At 32.9% G+C, this 13,638-nt stretch overlaps 1 protein-coding gene across 6 annotated transcripts in view; it reads right to left on the reverse strand.

The window, feature by feature from the left end:
• NAALADL2 (N-acetylated alpha-linked acidic dipeptidase like 2) overlaps nt 1-13,638 on the reverse strand; it is a 1,500,734-nt gene that overhangs the window by 230,686 nt on the left and 1,256,410 nt on the right. For all 6 annotated transcript variants that reach the window (XM_065942422.1, XM_065942425.1, XM_065942424.1 and 3 more), the window contains one exon: nt 11,954-12,049. In XM_065942422.1, the coding sequence (XP_065798494.1) occupies nt 11,954-12,049 (96 nt within the window). The remainder of the gene's footprint in view (nt 1-11,953; nt 12,050-13,638) is intronic.

The raw sequence follows: 13,638 nt of genomic DNA on the forward strand, positions 1-13,638 counted from the left end.
GATTTACTTCATGAATACAGTGAATTTCTTATTTTCTTAACTCCATTAATACTTCCTCAGATGCAGTGAAACTGGGAGTAAATGCATTAGCCGAACTCATCTTGTGACTATTTCCCACCTGCATTTCACTCTTTTTTTTTTTTTTTCTCCCTCATCTCCTGTTGCCTTTCAGGTGGTTACAATGACTAGACATATCAAAGTAATAGCAACTTAACAGAAATGCTTCCATGGCTTAGCACCGATCTTGCCTTTTCTGAAATACTAATCCTTACTAATTTGTAGATAAAAACATTGCTATAATGGGTAGCAGATTTGGTGGTTGTCTTTGAAACATTATTGCTACTCTGCAATTTATACTGTTTTGTATCAGCCACATATTGTGAATGGGATTGACTTCAGTTTCAACTGAAAGAAAGATTATTCTAAGCTAATCAGGGTAACTTTAAACCCTTTTCCATCTTGATCAGTTTATGTAAACCTGGCCTCATCCAGTCAGCATATTAATTACCCTATTCACAAGTGTAAGATCAATTTAGAATAATAAGATTTTCCCCTCCACCACTACCCCAAAGCTTTCTAGAAAGTAGCATCATTGCTGTCCTGAAAAAGTCACCAGAAAAGAAATCTTCTCCCATTCTGACAGAATTATGAATAGATATGATACTAAAAACTGCTATCAGGATTATTGCACCATGGCTAAACCCTTTGACTGTGTGGAACATAACAAGCTGTGGAAAATTCTTAAAAAGCTGGGAGTATAAGATCACCTTACCTATCTCCTGAGAAACCCGTACGCAGGTCAAGAAGCAATTGTTAGAACCAGACATGGAACAACAGACTGGTTTAAAATTGGGAAAGGAATATGTCAAGGCTGTATATTGTCACCTTGCTTATTTACCTTATATGCAGGGTACATTATATGAAATGATGGGCTGGATGAAGCACAAGCTAGAATCAACATTGCTGGGAGAAATATCAATATCCTCAGATATTCAGATGATACCACTCTTGTAACAGAAAGTGAAGAGGAACTAAAAAGCCTCTTGATGAATGTGAAAGAGGGGATTGTGAAAAAGATGACTTAAAACCCATCATTCAAAAATCAAAAATCATGGCATCTGGTCCCATCACTTCATGGCAAATAGATAGGGAGAAAATGGAAGCAATGACAGACTTTATTTTCTTGGGCTCCAAAATCACTGCAGACAGTGACTGCAGCCATGAAATTAAAAGACACATGCTCCTCGGAAGAAAATCTATCACAAACCTAGATAGTGTGTTAAAAAGAGAGACATTACTTTGCCAACCAAGGTCCATATAGTTAAAGCTATGGTTTTTACAGTAGTCATATACAGATGTGACAGCTGGACCATAAAGAAGGCTGAGTGCCAAAGAATTGATTCCTTTGAACTGTGGTGCTGGAGAAGACTCTTGAGAATCCCTTGAACAGCAAGGAGATCAAACTAGTCAGTCCTAAAGGAAATCAATCCTGAATATTCATTGGAAGGATAAATGCTGAAGCTCCAATACTTTGGGCACCTGATGCAAAGAACTGACTCATTGGAAAAGACTCTGATGCTGGGGAAGATAGAAGGCAGGAGGAGAAAGAGATGACAGGGGATGAGATGATTGGATGGCATCACCGACTCAATGGACATGAGTTTGAGAAAACTTTTGGAGATAGTGAAGGACATGGAAGCCTGGCATACTGCTGTCCATGGCATCACAAAGAGTAGGACATGACTTAGTGACTGAACAACAAGAACTCCACTGGTAAGAAGTACAGTGTAGAGAAGGACAGAGCTGAGAGGATAAGAGATAAGTAGATCTGTTTTCCACCTGAAGAATGCCTCTCCTAGACTTTTCAATTGCATGAGAAAAATATAATTATTTCATCTTTGTTAAACATTTACACATGGGTATTTATTAATAGTAAATGAAAACTTTCTGATATGTACCTTTTTAAGTTTTGATGCAAATGTCTTTAAAACGGATTACCCTCTCTCCTGTTTTCTTTAAAGTCAGTAAATATATGGATCACAATTCTGTTTCTTGATAATTCAGGAACATAATTGCGATCATTCATTATTATTTTATTTTTGAATACAGAAATATGACTATTTGAACCTCCACTAGGCTCACTAGAACTACTAGAACCTCCACTCCTCAAGGCCACTGTAATTTCAAATGTAATTAAGTCCCGAATCTTGATTTTTGAGTTGAAATATTAAATAAAAGTAAACATTGTTTATATATCACAATGCCCTTCAAACAAAATATTGTTTGATTCCTTTAAATCTAATTCTTTGCTCAGTTACTGAAATTCAATTCAATGTCATAAAAATTTTCATACTTGTGGAATACATTCATTCTATCCTAAAATATCAGTTACTATGAACTCTTTAAGACAGATGTTGGATAACTGAAATTATGACTCTACTAGATGGTAAAAAAAAAATTGCTATTTTTGACATTTTCTATATCACACCAACAGCAGAAGAATTTAAAGGTCCAAAGATTATTATTTTATTTTTAGAAATACAGCAGATATTCAGGTTTCCCTGGAGAAGAAGGTGTACATACATACATATGTAATTCACTGTTTTCTAAGGAATAATATTGAGAGAAATTAGCACTGAGAGACTGTATCATTGATAAATTAATCCCACATTGTATGTGTGTGTGATGTGTGTCTGTGCACGCACGTGTGCAGGCATGAGGGAATCTTTTATTATAGTCACCCAACGGGACAGCGGGTATTGTCCCCATAACATTTCAGTATCATGAACAAAGTTCATTATAACAGACTCCAATACACTGCCCAGAATCTTCTTGCTTGTTGTGTTATATTAGATAGTTTTAAATAAATGATCATTGTCTAGGGATTTTAACTTTATTATACAGAGTCTCTGTGTCAATAGCACTTTTTGGAAGGACATTTGACCTGTCTACCGGAGCTGATTTGTTGTGCATCAACTACTCTGCCCTTTGCCTCTTAAGTCTACAGTCCTTTGAAAATGATGTTATCTGAGAATGGTATGACAAGACAAAGAACCTCTTATTAAAAGTGAGGAAAAATGCAGAAATTAACATTAAAATTCACTATCTACATATTAACAGATTTCTGAAATGAGAAGGGCTTGTGTTTAAACCATACAACATTATCACCAAAAAAGTTGCTTTTAGGCTACTGCTTCTGGAAATCTATTAGCTCATGAATACAACATGTCTCCAGTATCGCAGCACACTTCCTGAAGTAGGCTCCCTGCCTTTAAAAGACGCATAGTATGCAGGTGATCACAGTGCTTCCTATTCTGACTTATATTAATAGTGTGTTTATATTCTGTAACAAATACATGCCAAAATCAGTTTTATGTGTGTGTGTGTATATATATATATATATACACACACTCAGAGAATAGCAGTTTTTCCAGTTATTTCTATCTTCATATGCAGTAATAACTTCTAATATGTTGGAGCAGAACACCTACACTTTGATGAATAACTTCTTTTTAAAAAAGGAGTCAAATTTTGACAAGTTTATATTGTGTAATAATTTGCTTTGGAGTAATAAAAGTGATAAAGAAAAACTGATAATAAATATAAGGCATGACTTTAGAAACTATAATATTTGCACAGTATAATGGAAAACGATAAACCAAATCTCTCTAGGCAAGAGGAAATATAGAGAGTACACTCTCCAACTTTAGTAAATGAAGGTATTGAGTTTAATTACACATTTATGAAGAAAATACACACCTGTAATATTTCCCATTCAAAGTATAAGAAGTTGGTTTAATATCACATCATCTCCCTTGAGTAGGTCTAACCAGAATTCTTTGTTACAAAGTACAATCTCTGCATTGAAAATACTTATTTGGTATATTTTCTGGTTTAGCTCATGGCATAAACACATAGAGTATAGATCTCTATGGAGACATTTGGCATCTAGTAACAATAATTTTATACAGCAGAAAAAAAAATTCCAGAGTGTTTTTGAAGATAAAAACAAAAGCTTTAAATATGCAGCTTCAAAATAACCTCAGATATACACATAAACAGGATTAAAGAATATCATTTTGTTTGTTCTACTAAATAGGATACAATAATCTCATATTTTATCCAAATAATGTATCAAAACATTAGAGGTACTTGGAAGACAATCAGATTTGCTCATTTCGATTAGAAACCATAGCCAGGTTTTCTAAACATTTAAAGAACTACACCAGAAATTCTATTAGCTCATGAATACAACATGCCTTTGAAATTCAAGAAAATGAATAAAAAATATTTGGTCTCATCCTTTTCCTCTTACTTTATACAAGACCATGGAGCTGAGAATTATATCTCAAGAGAAATAAAATCATTCTGTATTTTAGTTTGCCTCTATATTCTTTAGTTACAAGTAGGGTTTTTTAAGTTTTTAGCTACCATGTTATAAGAATCTTAATATTATAACAATTGGTACAGCCATAGTTTAATAATGACATTTAAAGATACCTGTATATTCATATTTTCAAATCTTGTTTTTAAAATTAAACCATGGAACGTTTCAGGCAAGAACGGGTTGCCATTCCATTCTCCAGGGTGTCTTCCCATCCCAGGGATTGAACCTGTGTCTCCAGTATTGCAGGTGGATTCTTTGCCTGCTAAGTCATCTGGGAAGCCCCAGTTAGCAGACTATGACTCCATTAATCAAAGTGATTCTGGTTAGTCATTTATAAATGAAGATAAACAGTCAAATGTAATTAATATTAACAGAAATGGTTAAAATTTTGAATTATTTAAATATTTTTTATCACTGAGGACACAACCATTAGCCTTTATGCACATGACTGCAAAACTGAGCTTAAATTCATAGCTCTAAGTAAGAGCAAATGCAACTATATCGATAGAATATAAACTATAAGAATTATTGCCTTAATTTTTAGGATTTACACAAAAACTGCCTTACTCTGCAATGCAATCTCACTATGACACTTTCTCTCTATATATAATGGAAATAAATATTATATGACTCCTACTGTTTTCTCTTGGGACATTATCCAAATACTTTCAGTAAAAGATTCTATTTTGACATCAATAAAAAAGAAGAAATGTATATCCATTTAAGAATATTTTGAAACCATATACTACTAATAATATATTAATATTACATAATGTATACTAATTAAGAATAAAAGAACTTTTTGGTTTTTTACTTAAATAAGGTGGGAAAAACAATGAAAGAATAAGCTGATATTTCTGGAGGAAGCTCATAAGCAGAATTAGGTCATTTGCTGGTTTCCATGGTACTACATGTATAAAGTATTTTTTTGTTTTATTGGATGCACCATTCATACTCAGAGGTTTTAAAATAGAACATGGAAAATTTAGGGTTCCAGAAAAAAAGCACTATTAATTCAATAATATTATAGATAGTACATTTTCTCTGACACTCAAATGCTCTATATTCACATTTGATTTTAAAGCTCTTGTCTTGTAAACATAGCTATTGTGTTTTTGTCTTGTTTAAAATACAAGCCATCTTTCTAAATTCCATATATATGACAAAACCCACTGAAATGTTGTGAAATAATTAGCCTCCAACTAATAAAATTTAAAAAAATAAAATAAATAAAATACAAGCCATCATTCATCATTTATTGAATATCTATTATGGTAAAATTTTAGCAATAAAATGATAACACAATATATTAAATCCCAAAATATATAAAATAAATGTGCTTTGTCGCTCAATCGCGTCTGATTCTTTGTGACACCATGGACCATAGCCTGGCAGGCTCCTCTGTCCATGGGATTCTCCAAGCAAGAATTGGAGTGGGTTGCCATTCCCTAGAGGGTGTTATATCAAGTAAAAGTAGATCAAAGTAAGGGATATCAAGATGTGTGGAGCTTTTTATGGAACCTATTTGTGGATAATAGGAGAGAACAGAGGATCAGGCATAAATGAAGTGAAAAACAATTCTAAATGTCCAAATAATTGATTCAAAAGTTATAGTGAATGAGGGAATATATTTCTTCTCCAGTTAAAGAAAAAAAATTGTGGTAAAAATACACAACATGAAATTTACCATCTTAACTGCTTTCAGATGTATAGTTCAGTGGTATTAAATATATTCATTATGTATAATCATCACCACTATCCATCTCCATATCTCTTTTCATGTTTTGAAACTGAAACTCTATACCCAATTAAACAGTAACTTCCACTCCATCTCCCCTCTTGCTTCTGAAAAACCATTCTGCCTTCTGTCTCTATGATTACGATGTCCTCTAGGAGTCTCATGTAAGTGGAATCATACAGTATTTTTCTTTTTGTGACTGACTTATTTCACTTAACATAGTGCCCTCAAGGTTTATTCATGTTGTAATAAATGTCAGAGTTTCCTATCTATTAGAAGTTGAATAATATTCTATTGTGTGTACACACCACAGGTTGCTTATCCATTCATCTGTCTATGGGTACTTAGGTCGATTCCATATTTAATTAATGTGAATAATGCTATTGATACTATCAATATGGAGTAAACAAATATCTCTTTAAGATGCCACTTTCAATTCCTTGGGGTATATACCCGGAAGTGGAACTGGTGGATCACGTAGTAACTCTATTTTTAAATTTTTGAGTTTTCCACAGTAGCACTACCATTTGGCATTGCCACCAATAGTTTGCAGGGGTTCTGATTACTCCAGATCCTCACCAACACTTGTTATTTTCTGCTGTTTTGTCTCTTGATGTTAGCCATTTTAATGGGTGCAAGGTGGTGGGTGGATATGCTTTTGAACATTTCTCCCTTCTTATAGTATTGTCTCCCTGTAGATTCCATGAAACATTCTACTTTGGGTCATTAGTCCTCTCCATTTTGCAGTCGGTCCTCATTATGAGTACTGTCTGGGTAACACCATCTGAATCATCAGTGATGATCGAAATGTTCCATAACATATGCTACTCAATGCCGTAGTCACTAGCCATATGTAATCACTAAACATGAGAATTGTGGTTAATGAGATGGAAAAAACAAAACCCTAATCTAATGTGATTTATTTTAATTTAATTTAAATCAACCTGTGACTAGTGGTGATTATATCAGATAATGCATTTCTAGATCCTAATTCTTTCTGAACTCAAACCTCACATGTCCCACTGCTTCCTTTAGCATCCTTATATTATTCCACATACCCAACATCAAACTCATTATCACTTCTTTCAGGCCAGCCCACAATTTAATTAGTTCAATAACACTAACTTTGTCCAAGATAGAACTATTCAAATGATCCTTTACTATTCATTCTGCTTCATGTTTCATATCTAGTAAATCATGTATCCTGTCATTTAGTCTTAGAAATGACTTTCAAATCTACCTTCTGTTTTCTAAAATACATAACATCATTTCTCACATATTACTAACAACAACCAGCTCTTTAAAGAACTCTTGGGGGAAATTCATTGATATTAAGATAAAACTGGGATTCTTAAATTCCTCAAACATCAATTCGCTGGTGAATTCTTCAAATCTCTTGTGCTGTGCCTAGTCACTCAGTCATGTCTGACTCTCTGCGATCCCATGGACTGTAGCCTGCGAGGTTCCTCTGTCCATCAGGATTCTCCAAGCAAGAACACTGGAGTGGGTTGCCATATGCTCCCCTCCAGGTGATCATCCCAACCCAGGGATCAAATTCAGGTCTCCTGCATTGCAGGCGGATTCTTTCCTCTCTGAGCCACCAGGGAAGCGGAATCTCTTAGCCAGAGGTAAAATCTCTTAGAGGTAAAAGCGTCATCCTCCCCTCTCCCATTCTTTGTCCATATTACTATCATATTGTTTAGTAATTATATTGAAATATTTTGCTTACTTTGGACCCACTCTTGTATGTAAATTGTTTTGTATTTTAAGTGTTTTGCTACATCCTTGGCTTATAATAAGCTACAATTAATAGAATGCTTAGATAACTAATAGCATTTTATCAGCTATGTTAAAGATTTAGAAATATAGTGAGAAAATTCCTAAGTGTAGAAGGAGAAATAAGCCTATTTCAAAAGATAAATCCATGGTGATTTTTATTCATTTATTTAAAGATTAAGCAGCTAAGATTTATATTGGCATTTCATTTATGTTTAGTCTCTGGAAGAATTAGTTTGACTTCTATGATAAATTAAAAAAAAACAAATGCTATTTTTAAGGTAATTATAGAGGATAAGAAAAACATCTTCAACATTGATGTAAGATGTGTCCCCTCGGCGGGTTTTATACTGTACCACTTGACTGTCGCTGAAGCCATGATAAATTATATATTTTGGCATCAATAGTGAACCCCATTAATTATTTTCTTAGGTTTTATGCTGTATAACAAAAAGAAAAATTCCAAGATAAATTCAAACTTGTAAAACACTTCTTTTTTTTAAAAAGAACTACAGGATACATTGGAAAACCAGGATTCAACTCACAACTCGCATCTCATGTATAAGTGTCATTTCTTTATTTATAATTTGTCTTAATTCAAAAAGGCACAAATGATAAATTAGTAACTTTTTAATACTTAGAAATTTTAATTTAATTTGACCTAACATAAAAGAAAGGTCTAAAGTGCAGTTAATTTGGAAAAAAATAACATTGTATTACATGAATATTTGTATAAGATGTATGTATTTATTGTATTTATTTAATTAGATAACTTTAAATACATGGTTGTGTTATAGTGTTGTGTATCAAGTTAAAATTTCCGCTGGGAGAATAAGGACTAGTATCTTCAATATTTCCATTACTTCTGATTTCTTGAAAATGGTTTAGTAGTGACATAATATCAATAATAGTTGTGCTTTATCATTTTACAAAGTGTTCCTCAGATTTCATATTATTTTCATAACTGGCAGTAACAGAATTTATACCTATCTGTATCTTTTCTGTTAAAAATCCAGTGCTATTATAATAATACACTACTATGTGAAATAGTAGTATACTAAACACGTGATATATTGATAATACCACTATTATCCCTACTAAAGCAAAATATTCTAAAGACCTCAACCCTTCACAAATGAAATTTTATACTCCATTTGTACACATTAACTTATTAATATATTCTCAGCATTTAATTAATTAATTTAGTTATATATTTTCATGTCTAATTTATTGTTTATTTTCATTTTTAAAGGAAAAACTAGATGAAAAAAATTTAGGTAAGGGACTACATAGAATACATTAACACTATTATTTATTAATATCAATAATTATACTCAATTATATATGTATTGCATTTCCAGAGAAATGTACACACCATCTTTTCAGTTTCACAGAATCCTAGTGAGGAAATCATTATGAGTATACTTCTTTTTGATGTAGAAAATAAAGTTCTACTAAATAACATAACAAATTGGGAACCAAGGCAGAATTAAAATCCACATTTCCTAGTTTTGTGCTCTAGTCAACCCCTCTATGTTTGTACTTTCCTTTTGTTGTTGATCAAAGAAAATATGATTTTTTTAAAAAGTACCTATAAATGCTTTGTTTTATGGCTCTACAAGTTCTTATAATGGTGAGGTAAGACTGAACTTCTGAAGCACAATTCTTCCCTTGGCCTATGTCTACAACACCAGTGGTTACCACAGGTAATTGTGACTGAGGAAACAGTATCAACATTAGCTAAATATATGTGGTCCTTAAGAAGTGTCACAGACACATGATTCTGCACTTTAAGTAGGTTTTAATTTTTCATAGAACTTTTTTAACCATCCATCTTATGGGCTAAATGTTAGTGTGCACAAGAAATACATTTTAAAATACCTGTAGAACATGTACCACGTCTGTGTATAAATTTCTGCCTTCACTCAACTCGTCTCTCATTCTCTGTTTCATACTAGGTCCTGATCTCATATTTACATGCTCCGGCCATGCTCTATGCTTGCCTACTCCCTTCCTCACCCAGTCATTCTTGCTTCCTAACATTCTCTCAGGAGGTGAAGGGTGACTGAGATCTCACATGACAATAATCAATGGGGGTTTTTACATCTAAAATCTAAACCTTAGAATTTTCTATCACTGGGGACTTCACATGTTAGAAGTGAAATCATCTTGTTATATACCGGATATCAGTATGGTCTCAAATTTCCCTTTTTATAAAAGTTTATGAATTTCCTGATGCAGAGAAAAGCAGAAAAAATGGAGAAAATATTATTGTTTCATTGCCCTAAAAATCCTCTAATGCTTTACTTAAAAATAAGTAATTAAATTTAGGTTCTAAATACCCATAACATTTGAACAAATATACACATACCTATAAACACACACACACCCCTCACCCAAATGTATATAGATATAAATATTTACATAGATATACATATTTATAGATAACAGACTTTTATTTTTCTTTCTCTCTCTGCATATCAGGAATACAGGTAAGATTTTAAATGCTAAGGACTTATTATTTGGGGGACCCTTCTATCTAACTGTATCCAAGTAACAATGAATGATCTGATGATGGATATATTCAAAACTAAGCCAAGGAACTAGATTAGACTGGAAAGGAAATAATTATAAATGTAGTTAAATTTAGAAATCTTGAGCTTAGGAGAATTTTACATAAAGTGTGGTCAAAATTTTACTTATTTTAAGAGTTCAGAAAAAAATAAATGCACATATCTTTTAAATGCCAAGATACCTAGAATTTAGTTTTAGTATTCTGAATTCATTCTATTGCCACTCATTGAGTCCAGTTGTTATATCACAGTTCCTCTTTCTAAAGCATAAAAAGAGCCTTGTAAAATTACACTAAGAAGATGTAAGAATGACTCAGTATTTTATCTAAGCATATATAAATATGGATTATTTTAAGCATACTGAAATATCAATATTCTGTTCAAACTTTATCTCCCAAAGGCAGGCTATAATTGGTTAAATCAATAGTTGGTAAGTGCAAAAATTCACATGATGTCATATGTTCTTGGAACATTAGACTTATCTGTTCCACACTGTAGAATTTAATTTTCTTCATTCTATAAACTCAAAGTCAAGTATTTACCATAAACATGTATATAAGCATCATAGAAGAGAATCAATTAGTATAAATGCAATCTAACTTTTTCTTTAGTAAAAGGGTCATTTTTTTCTGCAACAACAAAGTATCAAAATGAACCATGCACCTTAAATATTGGAACAAATCTTTGAAGATATAGAAATTCAAAGACTCATTTTGTATTTTCCTTAATCTGAGGTAAAGGAAGTATACTTGAGAATATATCACAAGTCTAGTTTCAGATTAAGAATTTTATTAAGAATCTATTTTGGTAGTATATATAAAATGAGATACTACTCAACCATACAGAAAGAATAAAATTTTGCTATTTGCATCAACATGGCTGGACTTGTAGGACATTGTGCTAAGTGAGATACATCAGACAGGAAAAGATGAATACTATATATCATTTATATGTGGAATTGAAAAAATACACCAAGGTAGTGAATTCAAAAAAGAAGTTAACTCACAGATATAGAGAACAAACTAGTGATTACCAGTGGGGAGAAGGAACTGGGAAGGGAGATAAAAGGGCAGGGAAGTACAAGATACAAACTTCAATGTATAAAATAAGCTACAAGGATGTATTGTATAACACAAGGAATATAACCCATATTTTATAACAACTATAAATAGAGTAAAATCTTTAAAATTTTGAATTACTATTGTATACCTATAACTTACATAATACTGCATCAACTATACCTCAATTAGAAAAAGAATTGGCTTTTTAATATAATCATCAGTTATTGGTCTGTTTGATCTTGATAGAATTGTTTATCTTTACTCCATAGTAAAATAATAGGAGGTACTTAAAATCCTTTCTAGTATACTCTAAAAATGAATATATATAGATTTCTCTTGAATGGCTATTTTCCTTTCCTCCATTTACTAACTGAAAGAACAAAACCTCAACTTTTTCATGAATTCATTCCTCTCTTACCTTGGTAATGGTCTCATGAAGATTGAAAAAAGGATCCATTTCTTCAATTTTTGTTGCATGTTTAGGAAAAAGAGCCTCAGAGAGAAAACTTGGACCCTGTGGAAAACCAGAAAATAAGCATTTTAAACTCTTCATTGATTTTGTTTTTCAAGTGCTTACTGGATTTTCTTTAAAGCTACAAAAAGACTCTAAATTGTGTCAAGGTTTCTGTTGACTGTTGAGTTTCATTCTACAGATCTAATTAATCATGAGATATTCATAAATTAAAATAAGCAGACTCTATAACGACATTATTTGTATTTATCAAAGGATGTTTTCTTTCTCAGAAAAGATCATTATTTGCATTTCATAAAAAGGGGTGGGGGACGAATTGCAAACTTATTACAGAGTAAGATACCTTGACTGCAAAACCATATCTGAAACCCCTTTCAGATATAGTTTTGCAATTTAATTCTTTAAGCAAGCATTAAATCCTATGCTTAAAGGCTGGTAGAATGGAATGCTTTTGAATGAAACAAAGTCTTGGCAATGAGGTGCATGATGTTATAAATATTGCAAAACTTCAAAACTATAGTAAGATATATTTTAGATAGAATGAACTCATGAGGTTATGTGTTGCTGATAATGTATAAGATGTTGTATGAGACAGAGTTAAGATGGTTGAAATAAATCAAGATACTGTATTAATTATTTTGTACTTGCAGGTATAGATAAAATTCAGATTGCAAGAAGTCATAGGGTGCTGATAGCCCATTATGGTCTAAACATTTATTGCCCTCCCCCAATTCATATGCTGAAATACTAATCTCCAAAGTAACCATATTAGGAGGTGGGGCCTTAAGGATGTGATTAGATCATGAAGATTCTCTTCTCATAATTGGGATTAGTGTCCTTATAAAAGAAAAAACCCACTACAATATTGTAAAGTAATTAGCCTCCAACTAATAAAAATAAATGAAAATAAATAAATAAGTAAGAGACCCCCACAGAGCTCCTTAGTCCTTTATGTGAGATAAAACAAGAATTCTGTCACCTGGCAGAGGGTCTTTACTGACCATCAGTTCAGTTCAGTTCAGTTCAGTCACTCAGTCGTGTCCGACTCTTTGTGACCCCATGGACTTCAGCAAGCCAGGACTTTCTGTACATCAACAACTCCCGGAGTTTACTCGAACTCATGTCCATTGAATCGGTGATGCCATCCAATCACCTCATCTTCTGTCGTCCCCTTCTTCTGCCCTCAATCTTTCCTTGCATCAGGGTCTTTACAAATGAGTCAGCTCTTCATATCAGATGGCCAAAATATTGGAGCTTCAGCTTCAACATCAGACCTTCCAATGAACACTCAGGACTCAGCTCCTTTAGGATGGACTGGTTGGATGTCCTTGCAGTCCAAGGGATTCTCAAGAGCCTTCTCCAACACCACAGTTCAAAAGCATCAGTTCTTTGGTGCAAAGCTTTCTTTATAGTCCAACTCTCACATCCATACTTGACTACTAGAAAAAACAGCCTTGACTAGAGGGAACTTTGTTGACAAAGTAATGTCTCTGCGTTTTAATATGCTGTCTAGGTTGGTCATAACTTTCCTTCCAAGGAGTAAGCGTCTTTTAATTGCATGGCTGCAATCACCATCTGCAGTGATTTTGGAGCCCCCCCAAAAATAAAGTCTGCCACTGTTTCCACTGTTT

Source organism: Muntiacus reevesi, chromosome 8, assembly GCF_963930625.1.
Source record: "Muntiacus reevesi chromosome 8, mMunRee1.1, whole genome shotgun sequence".
Classification (NCBI taxonomy): Eukaryota; Metazoa; Chordata; class Mammalia; order Artiodactyla; family Cervidae; genus Muntiacus; species Muntiacus reevesi.